The following is a 24667-nucleotide window of genomic DNA, read 5'->3' on the forward strand; positions in this document are numbered from 1 at the left end:
CACTCCGGCGCGCGGCGTCGCGCGCCGTGACTCCCGTCTTTCGCACGTATTATACGAAAGAATCGTACGTACTGACGTACCACTTTAACCGATCGAAAAGGACCACGAAACGCGCGCGACGAAAAAGCGCGCGCGCGTGCAAAGAGATTTTTCGACGTCGCGCGTTCGGCGATCCGACCGACCGCGCGTGTGCGATCGAACGGGACTGTTTGCGCATAGGACGACGAAGCACGAATCCCGACGACGGCGCGCGCGCGTCGGCGTCGCGACGCTTTTTCGCGACGCGCCGGGATCGAATCGCATCGAATCGACGCGACGCGACGCGAAGCGCGAGACGCGATGCGGGCGGTGACGCGGATGACGCGAACGACGGTTCGCGCGATCGCGCGGCGCGCGTCGATCGCGACGACGGCGCGCGCGGCGGACGCGCCGGCGACGATCGGCGGGAATCGCGACGATCCGCGTCAGCACGCGAACGGCGCGACGGCGCGGCGCGGGGGGACGCGCGATCGGTGGTTCGCGGCGGCGAAGAGCGAGGAGATGCCGATGCGAGCGATCGCGGACGCGATCGGGGACGCGTTCGGGCCGGCGCTGGACGCGATCGCGGAGGAACGGCGACGACGAGGCGAGGCGAGGCGGGACGGGGGCGAGACGGAGGACGAGACGGAGGCGGGACTGTACGTGCCGGACATACCGGCGTTTTTGTGCGCGACGCGATTGGCGAGGGATTCACCGATGGTGAGGAGCGTGCTGGTGGTGGACGAACGCGCGCCGAGGACGAAACCGAGGTTGTCGTGGTACGACGTCGACGACGAAGGCTGGGCGCCGCGGGGGTGGTGGGAGGACGGCGTCAAGGCTGATTTCGCGTATTACTTTGGCGAACGGCGAGAATCGTCGACGAGATGAGCGCTTCTCGTCGACGATCGCGCGCGTCGCGATCGTCGACGTTCGCGACGCGTCGCGTCGCGCTCACGAGGAGGACGCGTCGTCGTACCCCCGCGCGCCGACCGCGAAACGCAGCCCGCAAAACGCATGTACACCGCACCGATACCGATACCACTCACTACTCTTGTTGTTGTTGTAACCAAGAAACACTGTATGTACACAACTACTACGTCGACGGATCGTCGTTCATCGACCGCGCTAAAAAACTAACTAACTATCGAGCGTTCTAATCGCCGAGCGCGCGTCGAACGCCGTCGAGCGCGCGCTCGACCGCGGGCGCCACCAACCGACTCGCGAGCTCGGCGGTCGATCGCAACTCTCGACACGACGCCTTCAACGCCGCCACGTCCGATTTCACGCGCTCGATCGACGGATTCTCGCGCGAGACGGACGCGCGCTCGACCGCCCACGACGCCTTGTCCACCTCGTGCGCGGCTCGCGCCTCCGCCGCCATCTTTCGATATCGCTCCACCCTTCGCGTCCACTCAGAATCCCTCTTTATCAACGCTCGTCGCAGCGCCGCCATCTCCGCGCTCCACCGCGCCTCGAACTCGCGCTCGGCGTCCGCGATTCGCGTTCGCAACCGCGCGTTCTCTTCCTCCAGCGCGTCGATCGTCCGCGCCGTCGCCGCCGCCGTCTCGTCGCCTCGCCGACGTCGACGCGCGTCGTCCTCGTCCTTCGCGCGTCGTCCCGCGGCGATCCACGCCGGCGTGCGTTCGAGCGCGACGTTTTCGTCGTCGTCGTCGGAATCATTCGCCCCGCGCATCAGCGCCGACTGCGCGTCGGAATCGTCGCGTCGTCAGTCGCGCCGCGCGTCGGCGAATCGAATCGCATCGCGCGCACCGGCAGCGACCACATGGACGCGTCGTCGTCGTCGTCGTCGTCGTCGTCGCGCATCGCGACGTCACAGCGCGTCGCGCTGTGTCGATGCGCATCGCCACCGCCGTCGCGCGCGCGCGCGCGGCGTCGGCGCCGCCGCGCGCGGCGCACCGCGCGCGCGCGAACGCGTCGCGCGTTTCGCGCGCGCGTCGCCGCCGCGCGTCGACGCCGGCGGCGTCGTCGACGAGGTTTGATTTAATTCTCCCGGGCGACGACGCGTTCGAGCGCTTGCGACCGCGCGACGACGACGAGGACGACGACGACGAGGACGACGACGACGAGGACGAGGACGACGCGACGGCGCCGCGCGCGCCGACGGTCGGTCGCACGGGTCGCGCGCTCGTGGCGCGGTGGCGCGTGGACGCGCGGTTCGGACGCAAGGCGGCGGCTCGGGACGCGCTGAAGCTCTGGGCGCGCGCGATCGGCGCCGAGGCCGGCGTGTCGAGCGATAGGTTTACGGTGTGCTCTGGGTACATCGGTGGACGGGAGGGCGCGCTGGAGCTCAGGGTGGATGGGTTCGGGACGCTCGGGGAGGTGGAGGCGTTTCTGAGCGGCGTGCCGCGGGAAAAACACGCGGCGTGGGGGAACGCGTTCGCGGAGAACATCGTCGATGGGACGCCGGAGTGGGTGATCATGGACGTGAGTGGGGTCGGGGAGAGCGCGGGAGGGGAAACCGGGGCGGCGGCGGCGGCGGCGGCGGCGGCGGCGGCGCCCGCGCGGACGCCGAGGAAAAAGTACGAAGACGTCGACGAGAGCGAGCTCGTGCCGGGAACGACGCTTCCGGACGGACGCGTGGTCGTGGAAGATTGGAAGGGAGACCCGATGGTTTTGAACCCGGGAGATAGGATGCCGAGGTTCTAATTTTTGCTCGGACGCGCGCGATGCGGGCGCGAGGGATTTCTTTCTATGTGCGTGTAATGTTTTCAACAAGTTTTCGTCTAAAATTTCAACTGTTTCTCGTCGGCGCGCGCGGCTATGTTGATTGTCGTGTCGTTAGCGTGGAATCACCTCGTCGTCGCATCACTGCGTCATAGTGATAAAGAATTCATCGTCTCCGCCGCTCTCGCTCGTGGGAGAACGAGTGAGAGGCGAATACGGGTGCGCGCGAGAGCTCGACGACGCCTCTCGCTCCGCCGCGAACCGCGGCGCTCGCGGAGGCAAACCCGCATCGTACGCGTCCGTACCGGTGTCTTGACTCAGCGACACCATACCGGGCGTTCCAGGCGTTCGCGCGGAATCGCTCATCGAACCCATTCCTGGGCTCAGCGTACCGTTCGCGATCGCTCGCGCTCGCGCCAAACGAATCGCATCCGTCGCCCGTCGACTGCGCGCGATGATTCGATCGCGAATCCTGTGCTTCTCCCGCTCCTCGCGCACGTTCTCCGGCGTGAACCCTCTAGGTAACGGCGCTTGACACGTCGGACACTTTTGAATATTATGTTCCCTGCACTGCACCAAACAGCATCGATGAAACACGTGTCGGCACGTCAACCCGGTGACGAGTTCCACTTTATCTGGATTATCGCTCGCCTCCGGCCTCGTTCGATCCAACGGGCTCTGACACACCGCGCAATCGCTCTCACCGTACGCATACCTCGGCGTCTTCACGCTCCCCGGGGTTTTCATCACCAATCCTCGTCCGCCGCTCGTCGCCTTGGGCGTGGCGAACAGCAACCCGTCCCGAATCGCATCCGCCAGCATTTCCGCCGCCTCCTCGCTCGACGCGCTCCCGACCGACGCTCGAGAGAGCGGCGGTGACGAAGAAAATATAGAATCGCGCTCCCGAGACGTCGTCGACGTCGGCGTCGACGTCGGCGTGCGCATGATATCCGTCATTTCGCCGTCGATTCCAAAACCAAACGCCGCGCTCTCGAACGAATCGAGCGCCGCTCGCGCGGTCGTCGCGCCCGTTCCGACGCGTCGCCGCGCGCGCAGAACGCGCGGTGACGCGCGTTACGTTCGCCGACCGCGTCTCGCGCGGCACCGGGCGACGTCGGCGTCGTGGACTGACGCGCGCGTCTCGACCGGGACGCCGCGTTTGAATCGGCGCCGTCGTTCCCCTCTGCGATCGAGCGACGCGTCAGAGCAATATCGAGACGCGAGTGAGCACGGCAACACCGATGGCGAGCAAAATGAAGGCGAACACACACGACCTGTGCGCGCAAAAGGCGTGAACGATGGCGTACGCGCACGCCAACGGAGCGCACGCGTACAGGCAGCACCGCTCGCCGCGCGAGACGTCGCCGATTCGCTCGGCGCCGATTTCCAAGTCGCGCGCGCGCGCGTCGTCGTCTCGCGCGTCGTCGTCCCTCGCGCTCGCGCTCGACGACGACGACACGGTTCGAGCGCGATACTTCTCGCGACGTAATCGTCGCTCCTTTCGCAGCTCGGCGCGCGTCGGCACGTTCGTCATTCGCTCGAGACAAATTTCGCAGTCGGCCGACTTGCGCGGCGCGCGCAGCACCCACGCCTCTAGACACTCGGCGTCGACGTGCACGACTCCCGAAACGCACGCGCACCCCAGTCGTACCGCGCGCGCATCGCGTATATCTTCGCGCGTGACGTCGAACAAACAGACCCGACACGCACCGACGAAGTCTTCTTCTTCTTCTTCTTCGTCGTTCGCGTCGTTCGCGTCGTCCCCGTCGTCCCGAACTCCATCGCCCGCATCGTCCCCATCCCGCGCGCTCGCGCCCATCGCCCACCCCCCGGTCTCGCGTACGACCACGACCACGTCGTCGCCGCTTCCGCGATCCCTCCGCGCCGCTTCCGCGTCGTCGTCGTCTCCCGTCTCGCGTCCCTCGCGTCCGTCTCGCGCCCGCGTCGCCGCCGCGCGCGTCCTCGTCGTCACCGCGTCGTCCTCGGCGCCCATCGCGCGCGTCGTCTCCCCGCTCGCGTCGGGTCCTCGCGTCGTCGACCGGTCGTTCGACCGCGCGTCGCTCGTCGTCGCGATGTGACGCGCGCGCCGTCGTCGTCGGACGCGCGTCGCGCGCGAAAACGGCGGTTCGAATCCCCGAGCCTCGGCGCGTCGGTATCAACCCTAAACCCTAAACCCTAAACCCTACTCGCGAGGCGACAACCGCCGCCGCCGCGCGCGCGACGGCACTCCGACGCGCGCGGCGCCGTCGCGATGGCGCTCGACGACGACGACGACGGCGCGTTCGTCCTGAACCTCGCCGACGACGGCGACGCCGGCGTCAGGGCGCGCAAGGGCAACCCGCGGCGACGCACGGTGGCGCGCGCGTCCAAGAAAGGATGGCGCGGCGGCGGCGACGACGGCGCGACGCGCGCGCGCGAGGGACGGACGAGAGAAAAGCGCGCGCGAGACGAAGGCGAATGGAATCGCGGACGGGCGCGGACGAAGCGGGAGACGACGCGGGACGGCGCGAGGGGAGGGCGAGGGGCGGGACGCGGGACGCGCGCGCGGGACGCGGGAGAAGGACCGAAGACGCGGGACGACGACGACGACGACGACGACGACGACGGGGGGGATGCGTTCGAAGTCGTCGGCGCGCGCGATGGTGGGGAAGACGACGGGGAGGCAGAGCGCGCGCTGACGTTCGATCCGCGAGATTGGGCGAGTTTGATGAAGCGCGCGGCGGGGACGTCGACGCGCGGCGAAGACGACGGCGAGGGCGAAAGCGAGAGCGATGGTGAGAGGGACGGCGCGGAGAGACATCGCGCGCGGGTTTTCGGGAAGGAACCGACGTCGTTCGAAGAGTGCGGGCTTCCGGCGTCGATGGTGAAGCACTTGATGGAGAATGTGGGGTTCGGCGCGCCGACGGCGGTGCAGGCGAAGACGATTCCGCGATTGTTGGCGGGACGGGACGTTTTAGTGCGCGCGGAGACGGGGTCGGGGAAGACGCTGAGTTACATCGCGCCGTTGTATAGTAAAATTGGAGGGATCACGCCGCGAGTGACTCGAGAGGAAGGCACGCGAGGGTTGGTGCTCGTGCCGACGAGAGAGTTGGCGACGCAAGTCGAGGACACGGCGCGGCGCGTCGGACGGCCGTTTCATTGGGTGGTCACGAGCTCGATCATGGGAGGCGAAAATCGGGCGAAAGAGAAAGCGCGATTGCGCAAAGGCGTTTCGCTGTTGATCGCCACTCCGGGTCGGCTTTTGGACCACTTGCGCATGACGGAGTCGTTCAACGTCGACAACTTGCGATGGCTCGTCCTCGACGAAGCCGATCGACTATTAGATTTGGGATTTGAAGAGGATTTGAACGCGATTCTCAACGAAATCGGTCGACGCACCGAGGGCGCGAGTCTGTGCACGGCGCTGTTGTCCGCCACGCTCACGCCCGGGACGGCGCGTTTGGCCGAGCGAATGACGGATCCGGTGACCATCGTCGTCGAGCCGGAAAAGGACGATTTGGAAATCGTCGGCGCCGACGGGAGCGATGACGAGGAAGGAGGCACGATGGACGTCGATGGATTAAAGCGCATGGCGAAAATAATGGCTGGTGGCGAGCGCGTGCGCATGCCCGAAGGGTTGAATCACACCGTGGTCGAAGTTTCCATGAAGGCGCGACTGCCCGCGTTGGCCGGTTTACTCGCTGGTTGGATGCAAGGATCAATTTCCAAAGCGATCGTGTTCTTTTCCTCGTGCGAATCCGTGGAGTATCACTACAAAACCTTGCGCTGGCTCGCCGCGGGAGGCAAAGGAAAGGTGAAAGACGACGATGATTCGATTCAAGGGCCGTACGAAATTTTCCGCCTCCACGGCTTGCTCAGCCAGGGCGACCGCGCGAGCGTGTTTAGGAACTTTGCCAACACCAAAGCGGGCGTGTTACTGTGCACCGACGTCGGTGCGCGCGGCTTAGACTTCGTCGGCGTCGGAGCAACGGTGCAAGTCGACGCTCCGACGGACGCGACGACGTACATTCACCGCGTCGGGCGCACCGCCCGCCTCGGATCTGAGGGCGAAGCCGTGCTCTTTTTACAACCCAAGGAGCGGGAATTCGCAGAAGTGCTCACCGAAAAAGGCGTAAACTTCGCCAACGGTTCCGTCGTCGCGATGTTAGACGTCTTAGAAGACTCCAAAGACGCGAGCGAACGAGACAAATCGATGTTCAAGAGCATGCCCCATCTCCATCCCGCGTCCCAGCGCATGCTGAAGAAGCTCGTCGCCAAAGTCGCGAGCGACAAGCAGTACGACGTCTTGGCCAAGGACGCGTTCCGCGCCCACGTACGCGCCTACGCCACCTTCCCTTCCGCATTCAAGCACATCTTTCACGTCAAGCGTCTCCATCTCGGTCACGTCGCCGCCGCCTTCGGCTTAAAAGACGCCCCTCAACTCATCGGCGCGAGCGCCACGAAAGCCGCGCTCAAGGCGCAAAAAGACGCCGCGAGGAAGAAATCCAACGTCGACGCCAGGCGCAAGAAGGATCAGCGCCAGGCCAAGCGCGCGAAAAAGCTCGCACCGCGCGCCGCGAGTTCTCTGCCCATCGGCGCCGCCTAGCGACGCGATCGCCGCGTCATGTAATCATCCGCCGCGCGCGCGCCGCGCGCTGACTGTACCGCGCAGACCTCGACCGACGCGTCCACCGCGCTCGACCGCGCTCGACCGTCACACGCGCGCGCGCGCACGAGCCCGACATGCGCGCGCACGCGCTCTCGCTCTCGCTCTCTCTCTCTCGCGCGCTCGATGGACGCCGCGCGCGCGCCCCGCGTCGCGCGCGCGTCGACGATTCGACGGCGCGATCGACCTCGACCTCGCGGGGACGCATTCGCGCCGTTGGCGGCGACGCGGGACGCGGCGCGCGCGCGATCGAGACGCGAACGAGCGCGCGAAAGACGCGAGACTGCGCGATGGAGGCGTCGAGCGCGTCGAGCGAACCGCCGAGCGAGTGCGAAGCGAACGGAATCGGGTGCGACTTGGAATTCATGAAGATGGTGCGGGACGACGCGGACAGACCGACGACTGGGTACGCGCTGCAGGCGACGATATTGGGGTCGTGCGTCCTGATGGGATTGATACTGTACATCTCGTTGGATTTAGGGTCGACGACGTTCGTGAATAACGCGTGGCAAAAGGTGGTGAACGCGACGGCGAAGAGCGGGTTCACGGCGGCGTTCGCGCTCATCTTCGTGAGCGAGCTCGGGGACAAGACTTTTTTCATCGCGGCGTTGCTAGCGATGCGCTTAGGAAGGTTGCGAGTGTTGGTAGGGGCGACGAGCGCGTTGGCGGCGATGACGGTGATATCGGTGGCGATCGGGAGGGCTTTTCAGCGATTACCGAGCTCGTTGATGACGACGCTGCCGGTGGGAGAGTACGCCGCGGTGGCGATGCTCTTGTTTTTTGGGATAAAGACGTTGAGAGACGCGCTGAGCATGGATCCGAGCGGGGCGACGCCCGAGGACCACGGAGAGTTAGCAGAAGCCACAGAGGTGGTGTGTAAGTCTACGAGCGCGCAAAAGCGCTCGCCAGGCTTGGCGGCTTTGATCGAGACTTTTTCGTTGATTTTCATCGCCGAGTGGGGCGACAGGAGCATGCTCGCCACCGTCGCGCTCGGCGCGGCACAAAATCCCGTCGGCGTCGCTTTCGGCGCGTCGCTCGGACATTTTATCGCCACCTCGATCGCCGTCGTCGGCGGATCGTTACTATCGAAGAGAATCAGTGAACGCACAGTCGGCATCGTCGGCGGTTCCCTCTTTCTCGTGTTCGCGTTGTTCACCGCCTTGGGCGTTTTTTAGTTAGACCGATCTCGAGTTATTAAATAAATAAATTACGAAAGACGATGAATGTGTGTATTACGTATTACGTCGACGCAGTCACGGTGGAACCATGCGCGTGAGAAAGAAGATCAATAAAACACCCGCGAACGCGCCGCCGAGGTGCGCGACGTGATTGACGTTGCCCGCGCCGACGCCGCTCCCCGCCGCGGCGACCATTTTCGCCTCACTCAGAAATCTATCGACCACGAATTGCCCGAGAATCACCACTTCTAACAATCTTCGCCAGTTCCAGCTCAATTTCACCAACACACTCACCGCGAACAGCCCGAACACAGCGCCCGAGGCGCCCAAACTCACCGTCGCCGCGCCGCCGATGCCGAGCACGCCTCCGACGCTCTTAGGCAACAACAACCACGACGCCACGTTCGCCCCGATCCCGGTGACGAGATACGACATCCACACCCCGAAAGCTCCCTCCTCTTCCTCCACCAGCTTCCCGAAGATGTACAAAAAAAAGATGTTCGAACTCAAGTGCGCCCAGTTCGCGTGACAAAACGTCGACGTCGCGAACTGCCACCACGTCGGTTTCGCGTGATTCAAATACAGCGTCTTCACGAACGCCATGTGCGCCCAGTGATCGCACGCGAACAACGCAAAGTTTATGAACAGCAGCGCGAACACGCCGTCGTACGCCGCCGTCCGTCGCGACGGTCCGGCGCCGCGCAGCGCGCCCTTGGCCGCCCGCGCCGCCCCTCGCGCCGCGTCCCCGGCGTATTTCGCCATCAGCGCTTCCGCGTCCGGCAGCCCCGGGACGTCTGGGAACGAATCGTTTCGTCCCCCTTTCGCCTCGACGCGCGCGTTCGCCCTCGCGCGCGCCGTTTCGCGCGTCCGAGGCGCGGCACTTTTGCGCACCTCGACGCGCTTGTCCCCCTCGACGCGTTGAAACGCCCTCGCGACGCTCTCGCGCGCCCTCGCGCGCGCGCGCGACGTCGACGGCGTCGCGACGCAGCCCCTCGACGCGCTCGCGCGCGCGCGCGCGATCGCCATGGCGCGCGCGCGACGAACAGTGCCGAAAACACGAATCCAAAAGCGTCCCGAAAAGCGTTAAAGCGTTCGATCCGGAATGGACGCGTCAGAACGACGCGCGACGTCGGGCGGCGATCGATCGCGCGCGCGACGTCGCGCGCGCGGCGATCGATCGCGCGCGCGCGGACTCGGCGTCGCCACCGCGCGATCGCGCGCGTCGCCGCCGCGAGAGGTCGCGATCGAGGCGCGAAAACGCCGCCGACGTCGACGGAAAGCGGCGGCCGAGCCCTGATCGGATTGCTCGGAGAATCCGCGCCGTCGCGCGCGACCGCGGGCGCGCGAGGACGCGAGCGAACGAGAGATGATGCTCGAGAGTCGCGCGGTGATGAACGAACGCGCGATGACGAGCGCGCGGTGCGCGTCGACGAGCGGAAAGGCGAGGGCGGGACGAGGGGGCGCGAGGCGGGCGCGAGGGCGAGGCGGACGCGCGAACGCGTTCCGACGAGACGCGTCGCCGTCGAGCACGTGCGCGTCGACGCGAGGGAAAAACGATGGAAAGAAAGACGAGAGCGATCGGGGGAAGGCGGAGGGAGGGGCGTTCTCGAGGTATGGGAATAAAAGGTTGAACTACAGCGACGCGGGGCTTGGGCGGTCAAGGTCAAAGGCTCGAGACGGCGTCGCGAGAGCGTTGGTGGACGTCGAGGGTTATTCCTCGGATCCGAAGAGTTTTTATAACAGCGTCGATGAGGATGATGAATACAAAGTCGGGGTGTTGCTGCTGAATCTCGGGGGACCGGAGACGTTGGATGACGTGCAGCCGTTTTTGTACAATTTATTCGCCGACCCGGATATCATTCGTCTGCCGCCTCCGGTGCAGTTTTTACAAGGGTTTTTGGCGAACACGTTGAGCGCGTCGCGGGCGCCGAAGAGTCGTGAGGCGTACGAGTCCATCGGTGGTGGCTCTCCGCTGCGGAGGATCACCGAGGATCAGGCGAACGCGCTGCAGGCGGCGATGCAAGCGAGAGGGATCCAGGCGAAGACGTACGTGGGGATGCGATATTGGAAACCGTTCACGGAAGATGCGATCGATGCGATCAAACGAGACGGAGTGACTCGATTAGTGGTGTTGCCTTTGTACCCGCAGTTCTCCATCAGCACGTCCGGGTCGAGTTTGCGATTGTTGGAGCAATACTTCGCGGAGGACGAAGAGTTGGCGTCGGTTCGGCACACGGTGATTCCGTCGTGGTATCAGCGTCCAGGGTACGTCAAAGCCATGGCGGTGATGATCGCGCAGACATTGAAGACAAAGTTCGAGGATGACAAGGAACCGCTCATCTTTTTCTCCGCCCACGGTGTCCCGGTGTCGTACGTAGAACAAGCCGGGGATCCGTACAAGGATGAGATGGAGGCATGCGTGCGTCTCATCACGGAGGAGCTCGGCTCGATGGGCGTCAACAACGAGCACGTATTGGCGTATCAATCGCGTGTCGGGCCGGTGGAGTGGCTCAAGCCGTACACCGACGACACCATTCGCGAGCTCGGGAAGAAGGGGACAGAGGCGTTGTGCGCCGTGCCGATTTCCTTTGTCAGCGAACACATCGAAACCTTGGAAGAGATCGATATGGAGTACCGTGAATTGGCCGAAGAGAGCGGCATAAAAAAGTGGGGCAGAGTTCCCGCGCTAGACACCGATCCACTCTTCATCGATGACCTGGCCGACGCCGTCATCGAGGCTTTGCCGTACACCACGCGCATGAGCAAAACTCGCGCCTCTGCCTCGGGACTCAACGTCCCTCCAGCCGAAGTCGGCGAGCTCCTCGCCTCTTACGACCGCGCCAAGCTCGCCATCCCCGTGCCCGACAGCTCTCTCCGCACCACCTCGAGCACGAAGCGCGCGGATCAATTCAACGGTTCCTCCGGCGACCTCGTCAACGTCGCCATCGTCGTCTTCTTCGTCTTCGTGTTTCTACAATATGTTGCCGGCGCCAACGGTTTATTCGGCCAATTCGGCGTCTTTAGCAACTGGTAGACGAGCAATCATAGCTTAAGCATAATCATGAAATTTTACAGCATCACGTAGACCTTTCTTCCGCTTTCGTTCCTCCTTCCCTTCGCCCTCGCGTTCGGTCGGTCGGTCGGTCGGCGAATCGACCGCGTCACCGTCACTCGTCGCCGCGCCTTCCCGACGCCGATGCGCCACGCGCTCGCCCGCGCGCGCGTCGCCCTCGCCCGCGCGTCCGCGCGCGCCCCTCGCGCGCGCGCGAGCGTCCGTCGCGTCGTCGCGCTCGCGCCGCCGTCGAATCCGCGCGCGCACGCGCAAAAATGTTTCCTCGCGCGCGCCGCGCTCGCGCCGTCGAGGGCGCTCAGACCGACGGCGCGGTCGCGCGCGATGGCGCGAGCGACGTCGAGCGGCGCGCGCGCGCGCGACGAGGCCGAGGCCGAGGCCGAGGACGAGGACGGGCTGGATGACGAATTCGCGGAGAGCTTTTACGTGGGCGAGACGGAGTGCGCGTGCGACGTCATGATCATCGATGAGGACGAACACGAGCCGCGAGTGGTTCGAGAGGAAAACGTGGACGTGAGAACGCTGCGTCGAGAGATGGAGGAAGACGCGATGGCGGTGATGACGCTGTTGTTGACGAATGAAGGGAAATCAAAGGCGGTGGCGCGAGCGCGAGGAACGCTGCCAAAGTCGATGTCGCACTGCGAGTTGAGCGTGGCGCTGTGCTCGGATGAGTACATTCGAAGCTTGAACGCGGGGTATAGAGAGAAAGATAGCGCGACGGATGTTTTGAGCTTTCCTGCGGAGAGTTTCGGGCCGATGGCAGTGCTCGGGGACGTCATCGTGAGCGTGGACACGGCGAGCGCCCAGGCGCGGGAGGTGGGGCATTCTTTGCGGGATGAGTGCCGAGTTTTGCTCGTGCACGGGACTTTACATTTATTAGGTATGGATCACGAAGTCAGCGAAAGCGAGGCGGAGGTAATGGCGGCGGCGGAGCAAGAGGTCTTGAAGGCGCTCGGATGGAAAGTCACCGGGCTCACGAGACGCGCGTCGGGAGAATCGACGTCCGACTCTTCTTCGACGACGCTCACGACACAGAGAAGTGTGCTCGTGACGGATTTAGACGGCACGCTATTAAATGAAAATAGTGTCATCACGCCTCGAGTCGCCGATGCTTTGCGCCGGGCGATGGCGTCGGGAGTCGAAGTTGTCGTCGCCACGGGCAAGGCGAGACCGGCGGCGATTAAAGCCGCCGCCACGCAAGGATTAGACGGCATTATCGTCGGTAAGAACACACCTGGGGTGTTCTTACAAGGTCTAGAAGTGTACGGTCGAGGCGGTGCTCTGGTCTATGAAGCGAAAATGCCCGAAGACGTCACGAGAGATGCCTTCATGATGATGGATGACGTCGTGCACGACGGATTGGCGCTCACGGCGTTTTGTGGCGACAATTGCGCGACGCTTGCGCCGAGCGTACTCTTGGACGAGCTCCACCACACCTATCACGAACCAGCCAGCGAAATCGCCGGATCGGTGGATGAGATACTATCCAATAACACCGTTCGTAAACTATTATTAATGGGACCGAGCAAAGAGAGCATTGACGGCGTTCGATCGATTTGGGAAGCCGCATTCAGGGGTCGAGCGGAGGTCACACAAGCGGTGGCGGATATGCTAGAAATATTACCCCTTGGGAACGATAAGTCAAAGGGCGTTCGAGCCGTGTTGAAATCCATGGATGTGAATCCGATGACGGACGTTGTCGCCATCGGCGACGGCGAAAACGATGCCGAAATGCTTCGATTCGTCGGTTGCGGCGTCGCCATGGCGAACGCCACGGAAAAGACAAAAAGCGGTGCCGCACACGTCCTCGATGCTTCAAACACGCAAGACGGTGTCGCGGAAGCGATTGATAGGTTTGTTTTGTAAAAGTAATAAATGTTCAATGTTTAATCGATGGTGCGCCGCGTTCGCACCGACGAGGGCGCGACAACTGCCACACAATCTGACGCTCCATGCGCGCGTTGCTCACCTTGATATGCGCACTAGCGCTCGCGCTATGCAACAAGCTCGTCGCCGCGAGTCCTGTGCGCAAACCGTACATCGTCTCGTACGATGGTGCCGTCGATGAAATCTGTGACGCCCTGGAGTCGACGACGAAGCATATGAATTTTCATTGTCTGTGGCATTTGAAGATAAAATGTCGTCGGCGAATGCGATTCGCTCGTTTATTTGCCGTGTTTGCCGACGACAAGGAAGTCAACGCACTTCGCACGTGCGTTCCCGCGCTAGATTTCGAAGAAGACGTTGAAGTGTTTTCACAAGGCGTGACAACCTGGTCCAGAGACCGTCTGAACGGTAGAGACGGGCTTGATGGTAAGTTGCTTCCTCGCGATCCCCCTGAAGATGGCTATGGGAGCATCGTGCACGTTTATCTGCTTGACACGGGTGTGAGAAGGACGCACGTGGAATTCAAAGATCAAGCGTTTGGGCGCGGCGTCGATTTAGTCGACGATGACGCCGAACCTGATGACTGCGATGGTCACGGTAGTCACGTGGCTTCGACCATCAATCAAATCGCGTATAGCGGCAAGACAGTTCTCCACTCTGTGAGAGTTCTCGACTGTAACGGAAATGGTGAGCTCTCGGGGCTGATTGAGGGACTTGAATGGGTGCTCGGTGTGGCGACGCCGTCCGAGCCAGCCGTGGTCAGTTTAGCGCTCGGAGTGCGAAATGGAATTTGGTCACGCGCACTCGAACGCGTCGTCCAAACGCTCACTGGACGTGGAGTATTCATCGTTTGCGCCGCTGGTAACCAAAAAGGAGACGCATGCACGATTTCGCCTGGAAACGTCGCGGAGACGCTGACTGTCGCAGCCAGCGATCAAGCAGACGCGCCGTACGCCTATGGAAACTCTGGAAGGTGCGTTGATTTATTCGCGCCCGGCGTGCAAATTCTCGGTGCATGCGGTGGAAGCACTGCGTGTGAGCATCCAAGCGACACGGCATATGCATTTCAAAGCGGTACGAGTATGGCGGTCGCGCACGCCGTCGGCGCAGCGACGCGCCTTCTTATGTTTTCCCCACGCATGAGCCCTGAAAATTTGAAGAAGCATCTCACATCAACTGCGTCGCGCGACAAAATTCGAGGTGGGTCATTACTCCCAGGAACTCCGAATCTACTGTTGTACGTGAAATAAATCATTATCACATTTGCTCCGCCGCTAAGCGCACGGCATCGATCGGGATTACGTGAAATAAATCATTATCACATTTGTTCCGCCGCTAAGCGCACGGCATCGATCGGGATTGCGAAGTTCACGCCTTGCGGATCTCGCTTTTGCGATCCCGCGTACGCGACGACGTTCAATCCAATCACCCGTCCAGCACTATCGCACAACGCGCCCCCACTCGTAAACTCCGTGACTTGCGCGTCCGTCTGAATCAAACCTTTCAACCCAACCCCGTTCCTGCTCGGAATTTTCCTCTTCAATCCATTAATAGTTCCAGAGCTCAGCACGGCCGCGCCGTCCTCTTCAAATCCCAACGAGAACGCGCTCTGCCCGACGCGCAAATTATCGCTCGTCCCGATCTTCGCCGCCACGGGCGCGTCCGCACCGAAACTGCCAATAGGTACCTTCAAAAACCCAATATCGGTGCTTCTGTTGACGAAATACGATGCGTCTTTATCCAATGCCGCCGCGGCGCCGCTCGCGAGCATCACGACCAACTTTTCGTTTTCATTCCCCTTCACCACGCAGTGCGCGTTCGTCGCGATGTAGGCGTACGCATCGTCGATGTACCACACCACACCACTCCCGCGGCCGCTAATCTCGCCATTGGGCGCGACAACGGCGACGCGCGCGACGCTTTTCGACGTCTCTGCGAACACTCTGGTCGCCGACGTTTCGTCGACGAGCGACGCGCGCGCGGGGCGAACGAGGCAGGACGCGAGCAAGGGCGCGATGAACGTATCACGTCGACGTAATGTGGTGCGCGGCGCGGTCGAAGGCGTCGGGGAGGCGACGGCGACGATTCGGGACATCAATCAACGCCGTCGCAGTGTGCGGCAAACGGTGGTGTCGACGTCGTATTAATTTATTCATACAGTAGCACCGTGCTACTGTCTGCTAACGTGTCCTACGCCGAACCATCACCCCAAGGATCTGAATCTAACTCTTCATCGAATAACTCGTCGTCGTCAATGGTGTCGTCGGCGGGCGAGGCGGCGTCCTTGAGCTTGCGAGACCACCTCACAGTGGGCGACGCCGAAGACTCCATATTCGCGACGTCGGTGCGAACGATGACGTCGTCGACGTCGTCGGCGGTCTTGTCGTTGACTCCTAATTCGGGATCAGAATCTTCCGTGGACTCGCCGCCGGAGTCAGAGGCGCTGTCGTACCTACTTTTGCGCGCGCTCCAGTCGTGCTTGAAATCGCGCGTTCGCACGACTTGCTCTGGGGTGAGCTTACCAGCACTGATGAGCGCCATGCGCGCGGCAGCGAACGCAGATTCACCCGCAATTTGATCGCTATGGCCTAGTTCGTACGAAGGTCGATGATCAAAATCTCCGTCGGGGTATTGCGCGCAATCGATGTCCTCGAGCGCGATGTCCTTGCGGAGTGACGCTTGACGTCGAAATATTGCGTACTTCTCCGATGGCGACAGCGTGAGCTGTGGTCGAGCGCCGATGTTTTCAGGAGTTTCATCGTCGGTGTCCTCTTTACCTTCCGTCGCGCTGGTAAATAAATCTGCAGACCCGCTCTCGACGTCCCGGTTCATCGACTCTGGCCGAGGTGTCAGCGGTGAATCCTGCGCATCATATCTCGACTTCCCGACCACTGCTGCCGCCTTGACGATATTCCCAGTCATTACGCCGTTATCCTTACGCGGGCTCATGAATAGTTTACTCACCGTGCGCTGCTCGAGCGGAGTCACGAGCGGGGGTCTGCATCCGCAAAGCCGCGGGCACATGTGTTTCCAACAGCAATCCATCGTCTCCTCGGGCGTCTGCACTTCATCGATGCGTGTGATCAAGAAAGCGGCCGCACACCACCGCACAGTGAGTGCAAATGGGCTAATGACGGTCAAAGAAAAGCCTTGATATAATCCGAAGACGTATATGTACGCCACAAACGTGTTAAACGCGTCGCCGCATCCGTCGGCAGGATTCGCCAAGTGCGCCCAAAGCGAACATACCAAAACGTTCACAAATGAGAACGCGACGCACGCTTCAAGAAGACGATACTGAGTCAAATTAAACGCATGCGAAGCCTTGATTCCCATCTCGATCAGCTGCTCCTCGTCTTCCAAGTCTTGAATTTCCCCGCTCTCGGCGCACATGAAACCGACGTTTTCCGCCGCTTCAAAACTTACCTTCGTCGCCCCTAAAGTCGCCAATCGCAGCGCGATCCCGAGCACGATGTCATACGTCAACAGCAACACGAATACCCATATCTGATTGGTCCAAAACCCACCGCTCACGCGAGCGCTCGTTAAATCCGTCAGCACCATAGAAGCCGCCGCCGTGCTCGCCAACTCCGTCGCCAAGTGCGCGAACCGCCCTCGCTGCGTTATGAACGCCGCGTCGCCAGCGAATATATTCAATATGTCGTGTCGCTCCTTGATGAAATCCCACCACGGCGTCAGCTTCCCCGTGCGCCAATCGAACACCCCGTACCCCAACAACCGCGCCGCCAAGCACCACGGCACGCTCATCAACGGTTTCCTCCTCGGAAACACTCGCTGCGGCGGCGGCCACTTCTTTACCGCCACGATCAAGAACACCACCGCCATGCAAAGCATGACTAGCCACGCGATGAAGCGCATCCATTCGCCACCGGTGTGATTCGAGCTCGCGTGCGCGGCGTCGCCCCAACAGTGGTCGAGTAAAGACCGCCCGCGGCGCGTCGTGAGCGCGCGCGCGGCGTCAACGGCGTGCATGACGCGCGTGTCTGTCGTTTGCGCGTCTTTGAGACTCAGCGCCGCGCCATGCGCGTCCGAAGAAGTGTGTCCTCAAGCGAAGGAATGCGGCGTCGGCGGGACGCGGCGTCAACGCGAGACGCTCGCGAGGAGACGGGACATGTACCGGCTTCCAGGTTTCTCGATCGTGTGATGCGCGACGAAAGAGAGCAAAACTAGGAAGAACAAAAACACCAAGACGACTACGTTGGGAAGATTTTGCTTTTCGTCGAAGTTGCGGAAACAATCGGCCCAGACTTTGATACTCGGCGACGTGCGGTCGCAGGCGGGGAATACGCGCATGGTGTCGTACTCGAGGGCGGCCCAAGAGGTGTAAAGGGGAAGGTGTAGGAGGTACATGGCGTAAGACCACGTACCGATGGCTTGGGCGACGGGATTCCTGAGGACTTGGACGGTGTATGATTTGCGCGTGACGGTTAAACCGTACAGCCAAAACGCGCACGGCGCCGTGAGAAAGAATTCGTTAAAGATGCGCACGTTCTTCGAGTCTGCGACCAAGCCGGATGTAATGACGGAGCCAATCAGCCAAGAAGCGAAGCCCAATGAGAAGTAATCGGTGAACTTTGCCCAAAATCTCTCAGTTTGAGGTGTCACACCGCGCCGCGCTAAACGCAGACGCATCGCGCCGACAAGCATGCCCATGAAGAAGAGCGGTATTCGCACAGGGAACCACGCTCGACCGCAAAAGTATGCGCGCATACCATCCATATCACCATCTAACGCGGTCACGACGACGTGTGCTCGAGACTCGAAATTCGCGTCACGCCACACATTTCGAAACGCTGGAGAGTTAACAGCGCCCATGACGCCGAGTGGGGCCATGTAGGACGCGTGATAGGCGTACATAAGATACTTTCGGCAAGACTTTTGAACCGAATCGAAGCGAGAAGATTCAGTACTGGATTTATTTTCGAGATCGTCCGCGATGGGAAAGTCGATCGCCGCTTTCTCCTCGAATTTGCGCACCAACGCGTTGAGCTTGCGCGTCAGCCACGGAAAGCAAAAGTAATACCCCAGTTGACAACTCAGACTCCAGCACACAGAATTCCAGTAGCATAGAGAAAATATCCAAGATTGCATCAATAATGGTGTCAGGACGATGCCCATGATCAGGTTCACCTCACCACTCTTGTTCTGCCAGAAATTGTAATCCGCCACGATTGTTCTATAATTAAACGCCAGGAACGGCGCGAACCACGCAAGCGCAAACCAATGGAGAGGTAGCACTCGAATGTAGCGCCGTTTGATGAACTCCCAATACTTGAAGCCTTGTTTTTCTACTTTCTCGTGATACGCAATGTACATGACGAATCCAGTGATGAGAAAAAAGATGCTCACGGCGACGCCGCCTTGAAAGTCCAAGTACGGCGATTCGCTGTTTCCGTAAAAGAGTAACCAGTGCCCGCATGCGATTTGCAACGCCGTGATGGCGCGCAGACCGGTGATTGCGCTCGTATCAATCTCATCGACGTTTAATACACGCTGCGCCACAACAGGAGCTCCGCCCGACGCCTCATCCGGGCTCTGATCAACCATCTCCGCGCGCGGGTTCGGTTGACTCTCTCCTGCGGCGTCGCCGTGAGACTCAGCAGCTGTCATTTCAATCTTATCCTCCGCCACCGTGCGCTCATTGACGTCATCGCGTGGACGACGAACGATGAACTTCATCATGGTCAAGGTCGATACCGCCCGCCGTTGTGTGCCTCCTTCGCTCGGCCTTCCAAAAAAAGACTGGTGGAAGTCAAAACGTTGTTAACCGTGGCGTACGTTTTCCTCCTGCGATTGCTGTCGACGCGCAAGGCGTTGTAAGATGGCTCCGGACGAGGCATGTCGTCATCACTCGACGAAGCTTCAGATGCTGGAGACTGTAACGACGAGTGTGTTCGACGACGTAGCCTTCGCCGTGGGACGTTCTCTACGTCTAACATTCGATTATGCGACATCGATGGCTCGACACCGTCGTGATCTGAATCACGGTATCGTGCTGAACACTGAGAGCGAGCGAATAGCACGCAAATGGCGAGCAAGACAACCAAACCGAGTGCAACAGAACCAGCGATACTTGGTGAAACGCCGAGCCACTTGCGAGCGCGCTTTACGATGTTTCCATCGCCAGAGTCCGTATCATTGAGAGGCGGCGTCGGCGGAGGCGGGGTTGGAGCCGCGGATGCGCACACACCGAACGCCATGAGTTTGCGTCCCGAAGCCGGTGGAAACGAAAACGGCGAAGCTTGATTTGGCGGCGGACTCGGCGGCGGACTCGGCGGCGGACTGGGTGGTGGACTGGGTGGCGGACTGGGCGGCGGACTGGGCGGCGGACTGGGCGGCGGACTCGGCGGCGGACTGGGCGGCGGACTGGGCGGCGGACTGGGTGGTGGACTGGGTGGCGGACTGGGCGGCGGACTGGGCGGCGGACTCGGCGGCGGACTCGGCGGAGGATTTGGTGGCGGACTCGGCGGAGGATTTGGTGGCGGACTCGGCGGCGGACTCGGCGACGGACTCGGCGGTGGATTTGGTGGTGGACTCGGCGGTGCATTTGGTGGCGGACTCGGCGGTGGATTTGGTGGCGGACTCGGCGGTGGATTTGGTGGTGGACTCGGCGGTGAATTTGGTGGCGGACTCGGTGGCGGACTCGGCGGCGGACTCGGCGGCGGACTCGGCGGCGGATTCGGCGGCGGACTTGTTGGCGACGCCGAAGGCGTTGGTGGAAATTGCGGTAGTGGCGGATTTGGCGGCGGATTTGGCGGCGGACTCGGCGGTGGATTTGGTGGTGGACTTGGCGGCGGACTCGGCGGCGGACTCGGCGGCGGACTCGGCGGTGGATTTGGTGGTGGACTCGGCGGTGGATTTGGTGGCGGACTCGGCGGTGGATTCGATGGTGGACTGGGCGGTGGATTTGGTGGCGGACTCGGCGGTGGATTTGGTGGTGGACTCGGCGGCGGTGGATTCGGCGGTGGATTTGGTGGCGACGCCGAAGGCGTTGGTGGAAATTGCGGTAGTGGCGGATTCGGCGGCGGACTTGGCGGTGGATTCGGCGGCGGACTGGGCGGCGGACTTGTCGGTGGACTCGGCGGCGGATTCGGCGGCGGATTCGGCGGTGGATTCGGCAGTGCCACCGCCGTAGGCGGCGGCGGCGCATTTGTAAGAACACCATCTGACGCACAAATTCCACTATCGCATTGATAGTCCGCAAAACACGGCGCTCCGGCTTCCAAAGCGCGCGCGCTGACGAATGAGAAGACGTAAACCGTCGCGACGACGCCGAGACGAAGCCTCCATAAATTCCGCGCACTCCACCGCCGCGACCGTCGTCGACGATCGGCCCTTATCATCAATAAATATACCGACGACTCCAACGCGCGCGCGCGCGCTCGAGCGAGGTGTGTCGTCCGATCAACCGTCCCCGAGCCGACGCCGCTATTTATATCGCCGCGCGCCGCCTAACATCGTCGCGCGCGATACCTCCCAGGACGTCATCTCGCGCGTCGACGCCCGTCACCGCGCGCGACGCTCGCGGGGTAATTTTAATCGCGCGCACCGCGCCGTCGACCGACGCGCGCGCGGTCGCGCGCGTCCGATCGTTCGATCGTCCAACCGTCCGACGCTCCGCGCCAACCAACTCACTTCCAACTTCACTTCCAACTTCACTTCCCGCGCCGCGCGCGCACCGCGGGATGAAGATCACCAGCCGCGCGTTCGAGAAGAACGCCAAGGGTTGGATAAAGGTGCGCGCGCGAAGCCGTCATCGCGCGCGTCCGCGCGACGCAATGGCGCCGTCCCGATCGTCTCGCGCGTCGCGCCGCGCCCGCGCGGGACGAGACGAAGACGAAGACTGACGCCCCGCGACGCGCGCGCAGTTCGTCCCCGAGAGCGCGGACGACGTGTGGCACGCGTATAATTTGATCGCCGTCGACGACGAGGTCGAGTGCGCGACGATGCGGAAGCTGAAGAACGAGCACGCGGGCGAGCTGAGGGAGTCGTCGAGCAAGGTGGTGAAGCTGACGCTGCGCGTGCGCTGCGAAGACGTGGAATACGACGCGGAAGGCGCGACGATCAGGGTCAAGGGACAGAATAAAACGGAATGCGAAGAGGTGAAACTGAACGCGTATCACACGCTGGAGATAGGGATCGGGCGGGCGGTGAAGATTGAAAAGACGGCGTGGGATAGCGTGGACGTCGGGCGGTTAGAGGAGGCGGCGGATCCGTCGGCGACGGCGGATCTGGCCGCCGTGCTCATCGTCGATGGCTTAGCGAACGTAGTTTTAGTCGGAGCGACGCAGACGATCGTGAAAGGGAAGATCGAGGCGTCGATGCCTCGAAAGCGAGGGATGGCTTTGATGGGATACGAAAAGGCGGAGACGAAATTTTTTAGCAACGTCGCGAGCGTCGTCGAGAGACACGTAGATTTCGACAGGGTGAAGTGTTTGGTGATCGCGGGACCGGGATTCACGAAAGATACGTTCACGGACTTTTTGAAGCTCGAAGCCGTGCGGAAGAACTGGAAGACGCTTCAAACAAATTTCAGTCGCGTCATCAAGGCGCACGCGTCGAGCGCGTACGTGCACTCACTGAGTGAAGTCTTGGAGAACCCCACGGTTCGAGCTTTGATTTCCGATACCAAAGCGGCGAGCGAAGTGAAAGCGCTCGATGACTTCTTCGAAATGCTCGCTAATGATCCCGCGCGCGCGTTTTACGGTCCCGCGCACGTCATGGCGGCGCACGAGCTGAACGCCATCGACAAGCTTTTGATCACGGATACGGTGTTTCGAACGCGCAACGTCGCGCAACGAAAAATGTGGGTGCGCGTCACCGAAGAAGTCACGAAATCTGGTGGAATCGTGCACATTTTTTCATCCGCGCACGCGAGCGGGGAGCAGCTCGAGCAAATCACGGGCGCGGCGGCGATTTTGCGATTTCCACTACCCGACCTCGCCGACGCCGAGTTGCCGGCGCTCTAGTCTTTTAGTGAACAACGTAGCGGTCATCATTCATAAACAATTCTTTCGTCGCTAAATTTTACGAGACGATCTAAAACAACAAATCTTCGTCGTGCTCGCTTTCGATCAAATTCCCTCCCGCCCCGCGTCCGCCCTCACCTCCGATGACGTCCCCGAACGCCCGCAACTCCGCATCCACGGCTTGCGTGATCCGTTTCTCTTCCTCCGCCTCCATCATCTCCGTCTCCTCGATGTCTTTCTTCTTCTTCGCCTGCACCTTTTTCAACCTAAAGAACTCCTCCCGCTCGAGTTCGTCCAACTCGCTCAAGATGTACTTCACCGTGTTCTGCAATCTCGGCGTCACGTAATTCTCCAACGCGTTCACCCGTCGATTCGTCGTCTTTATCGCCTCGTCCAGCGTCACGAACGCCGTCTGCAAGCTCGCTAATTCGCTCAACAATCCAATCGCCTCGCCGTACGACGCCTTCGCCTCTCGCACGCGCGCCCCCCCCCGCGCCAATCCCGTCAGCTCCATCCTCCGTTCGTCCGCCCCGCACTTCCTGCACGTAAACTTCGGTATCTTCACTCCCGCCACGTTATCCTCGTGCGCCATCACTCGCACGTTCGCCCGGTCCACGCCGTCCAGCACCGCGTGCTTCACCGCGTCCCCCCCCGCGTACTTCGCCCGCGTCCACGCGAAGTGCGCGTCCCGCATCGACGTCGCCAGCTTACGCTTCGCCTCGACGATGTCGCGCAGGATGCCGCGATACCGCAGCGTCAGCGCGTCCGCCTTCTTCTTCAGCAATCGATGCCCGCGCTGCGCGCCCGCGAGCCGAGATTTGATCACCGCGAGCGTCGTCACCGTCGGCGTCACGTTCAATCGCGCGCCCGCGCTCGACATGACGGCGATTGAATGATCCGCGCGTCGGGTCGCGGCGTTCCTATCGCGTCGGCGCGCGATGTGCGGCGTCACATCGCGCGCCGCATCCATCCATCCATCGCGCGATGCGCGCGCGCGGCGTCGCGCGCGTCGCGTCGGGACGTCCATCGACGCGCGCGAGGCGCGTCGTCCATCGACGTCGCGCGCGCGCGTCGATGGACGACGCGCGAGGCGCGAAGCGGGCGTCGCCGACGCGCGAGACGACGACGATGGCGAATCTGGACTCGGCGCTGGGGACGCGCGCGCGCGACGGCGACGGCGCGGCGACGCGCGAAGCGCGATCGACGCGCGACGAGGCGTCGGACGACGCGACGCGCGGGCGCGCGGATCCGCTGGCGGCGTACGACGCGGATCGGGATTGGCTCGGCGCGGGGCCGCGATGGGACGTCCCGCACGGCGGCGCGCGCTTCGCGGCGACGATGCTCGCCGTGGACGCGAGCTTCTACGCGGCGGGGTGCTTGGCGCCGATGGTTGAGCACGCGGCGAGGGCGAGTCGGGAAGGGCGGGACGCGCCCGAGAGCGCGGAGGCGCTGGCGGAGGATTTGCGACGCGCGTTCGACGACCCGAGCGCGTTCGCGGATATTCTACTAGACGCGGAGATTATTCAAATCGCGCTCGGCGCGGGGATTTTGGCGCTGAGCGTGAAGAAGTTCGCGCCGCTGCCGTTGGGGTGGTTTAACGATGCGTTCTCGTCGAGTGATGCGGCGGTCAACGCGACGGGTCGCGACGCGTCGAAGTGGAAGCGAGACGCCGCGGCCAAGGCGCAAAACGAACGCGCGAGCGCGAGCGCGAGCGAGGCGGGAAGGGCGATTTTAGGCACGTTTTTAGGCGTCGCGCTCGTGACGTGGGTTTTGTACGCCGCGGGATTACGCGGAGGCGATGGGAATGGGTCGTCTAGCGTAGACGTCATCGAAAAGGCGTTCGCGGCGGGCCCTCACGGAATCGCGAATCTCGTCGTCACGACGGTGATTTTGGCGCCGATTTTTGAGGAGACCGTGTTTCGCGGGTACATGTTGCCGTCGCTCACGAAATTTATGGACACCACCCCAGCCATCGGGGTGTCGGCGCTGATTTTCGCGTTGATTCACCAGCACGGCGTCGGCGACACGGTGCAACTCGTCGCCGTTGGGTTGGCGACGGGCATCGTGTACGCGAGGACGAGAAACTTGGCAGCATCCATCGCGGTGCACGCGGCGTTCAACGCGAGCGTCATCGCGTTGTTCGCTTTGTGGGTAAGTTGAGCGAGTAACGCAGCAACTAGTATATTTTATTCAA

At 62.1% G+C, this 24667-nt stretch overlaps 16 protein-coding genes across 16 annotated transcripts; 10 read left to right on the forward strand and 6 right to left on the reverse strand.

The window, feature by feature from the left end:
* Positions 1-274: 274 nt before the first annotated feature.
* Positions 275-906, forward strand: OSTLU_26591 (predicted protein; the record flags this gene model as incomplete). Its single annotated transcript, XM_001420320.1, has 1 exon — positions 275-906. Exon 1 carries the CDS (start codon positions 541-543, stop codon positions 904-906), a length of 366 nt encoding a protein of 121 aa, XP_001420357.1. The 5' UTR covers positions 275-540.
* Positions 907-2457: 1551 nt separating this feature from the next.
* On the forward strand, positions 2458-2685 carry OSTLU_26592 (predicted protein; the record flags this gene model as incomplete). Its single annotated transcript, XM_001420321.1, has 1 exon — positions 2458-2685. The coding sequence occupies one exon, from the start codon at positions 2458-2460 to the stop codon at positions 2683-2685; it is 228 nt and encodes a 75-aa protein (XP_001420358.1).
* Positions 2686-2844: 159 nt separating this feature from the next.
* On the reverse strand, positions 2845-3660 carry OSTLU_17416 (predicted protein; the record flags this gene model as incomplete). Its single annotated transcript, XM_001420489.1, has 1 exon — positions 2845-3660. One exon carries the CDS (start codon positions 3658-3660, stop codon positions 2845-2847), a length of 816 nt encoding a protein of 271 aa, XP_001420526.1.
* Positions 3661-3904: 244 nt separating this feature from the next.
* On the reverse strand, positions 3905-4522 carry OSTLU_26594 (predicted protein; the record flags this gene model as incomplete). The annotated part of the gene is made up of 1 exon (XM_001420490.1): positions 3905-4522. The coding sequence occupies one exon, from the start codon at positions 4520-4522 to the stop codon at positions 3905-3907; it is 618 nt and encodes a 205-aa protein (XP_001420527.1).
* A 1011-nt stretch (positions 4523-5533) lies between these two features.
* Positions 5534-7213, forward strand: OSTLU_1511 (predicted protein; the record flags this gene model as incomplete). The annotated part of the gene is made up of 1 exon (XM_001420322.1): positions 5534-7213. A coding segment is annotated over one exon (1680 nt), but the record flags the coding sequence as incomplete, so codon positions are not given.
* Positions 7214-7770: 557 nt separating this feature from the next.
* OSTLU_6595 (predicted protein) lies at positions 7771-8460 on the forward strand (the record flags this gene model as incomplete). The annotated part of the gene is made up of 1 exon (XM_001420323.1): positions 7771-8460. A coding segment is annotated over one exon (690 nt), but the record flags the coding sequence as incomplete, so codon positions are not given.
* A 141-nt stretch (positions 8461-8601) lies between these two features.
* OSTLU_26597 (predicted protein) lies at positions 8602-9565 on the reverse strand (the record flags this gene model as incomplete). Its single annotated transcript, XM_001420491.1, has 1 exon — positions 8602-9565. Exon 1 carries the CDS (start codon positions 9286-9288, stop codon positions 8602-8604), a length of 687 nt encoding a protein of 228 aa, XP_001420528.1. The 5' UTR covers positions 9289-9565.
* A 726-nt stretch (positions 9566-10291) lies between these two features.
* Positions 10292-11389, forward strand: OSTLU_2831 (predicted protein; the record flags this gene model as incomplete). The annotated part of the gene is made up of 1 exon (XM_001420324.1): positions 10292-11389. A coding segment is annotated over one exon (1098 nt), but the record flags the coding sequence as incomplete, so codon positions are not given.
* An 837-nt stretch (positions 11390-12226) lies between these two features.
* On the forward strand, positions 12227-13462 carry OSTLU_44068 (predicted protein; the record flags this gene model as incomplete). The annotated part of the gene is made up of 1 exon (XM_001420325.1): positions 12227-13462. The coding sequence occupies one exon, from the start codon at positions 12227-12229 to the stop codon at positions 13460-13462; it is 1236 nt and encodes a 411-aa protein (XP_001420362.1).
* A 284-nt stretch (positions 13463-13746) lies between these two features.
* OSTLU_44226 (predicted protein) lies at positions 13747-14733 on the forward strand (the record flags this gene model as incomplete). Its single annotated transcript, XM_001420326.1, has 1 exon — positions 13747-14733. The coding sequence occupies one exon, from the start codon at positions 13747-13749 to the stop codon at positions 14731-14733; it is 987 nt and encodes a 328-aa protein (XP_001420363.1).
* A 68-nt stretch (positions 14734-14801) lies between these two features.
* On the reverse strand, positions 14802-15578 carry OSTLU_26601 (predicted protein; the record flags this gene model as incomplete). Its single annotated transcript, XM_001420492.1, has 1 exon — positions 14802-15578. The coding sequence occupies one exon, from the start codon at positions 15576-15578 to the stop codon at positions 14802-14804; it is 777 nt and encodes a 258-aa protein (XP_001420529.1).
* Positions 15579-15673: 95 nt separating this feature from the next.
* OSTLU_25262 (predicted protein) lies at positions 15674-19186 on the reverse strand (the record flags this gene model as incomplete). Its single annotated transcript, XM_001420493.1, has 2 exons — positions 15674-17547; positions 17872-19186. The coding sequence occupies 2 exons, from the start codon at positions 19184-19186 to the stop codon at positions 15674-15676; spliced, it is 3189 nt and encodes a 1062-aa protein (XP_001420530.1).
* A 274-nt stretch (positions 19187-19460) lies between these two features.
* On the forward strand, positions 19461-20639 carry OSTLU_17423 (predicted protein; the record flags this gene model as incomplete). Its single annotated transcript, XM_001420327.1, has 2 exons — positions 19461-19580; positions 19722-20639. The coding sequence occupies 2 exons, from the start codon at positions 19461-19463 to the stop codon at positions 20637-20639; spliced, it is 1038 nt and encodes a 345-aa protein (XP_001420364.1).
* A 550-nt stretch (positions 20640-21189) lies between these two features.
* Positions 21190-22473, forward strand: OSTLU_44170 (predicted protein; the record flags this gene model as incomplete). Its single annotated transcript, XM_001420328.1, has 2 exons — positions 21190-21240; positions 21373-22473. 2 exons carry the CDS (start codon positions 21190-21192, stop codon positions 22471-22473), a joined length of 1152 nt encoding a protein of 383 aa, XP_001420365.1.
* A 70-nt stretch (positions 22474-22543) lies between these two features.
* Positions 22544-23353, reverse strand: OSTLU_88668 (F-ATPase family transporter: protons (vacuolar); the record flags this gene model as incomplete). Its single annotated transcript, XM_001420494.1, has 1 exon — positions 22544-23353. One exon carries the CDS (start codon positions 23351-23353, stop codon positions 22544-22546), a length of 810 nt encoding a protein of 269 aa, XP_001420531.1.
* Positions 23354-23434: 81 nt separating this feature from the next.
* Positions 23435-24665, forward strand: OSTLU_26607 (predicted protein). The gene has a single exon (XM_001420329.1). The coding sequence runs from the start codon at positions 23602-23604 to the stop codon at positions 24631-24633; it is 1032 nt and encodes a 343-aa protein (XP_001420366.1). The 5' UTR covers positions 23435-23601; the 3' UTR covers positions 24634-24665.
* The last annotated feature ends 2 nt before the right edge of the window (positions 24666-24667 follow it).

This window comes from Ostreococcus lucimarinus, chromosome 11 (assembly GCF_000092065.1).
Source record: "Ostreococcus lucimarinus CCE9901 chromosome 11, complete sequence".
NCBI lineage: Eukaryota > Viridiplantae > Chlorophyta > Mamiellophyceae > Mamiellales > Bathycoccaceae > Ostreococcus > Ostreococcus sp. 'lucimarinus'.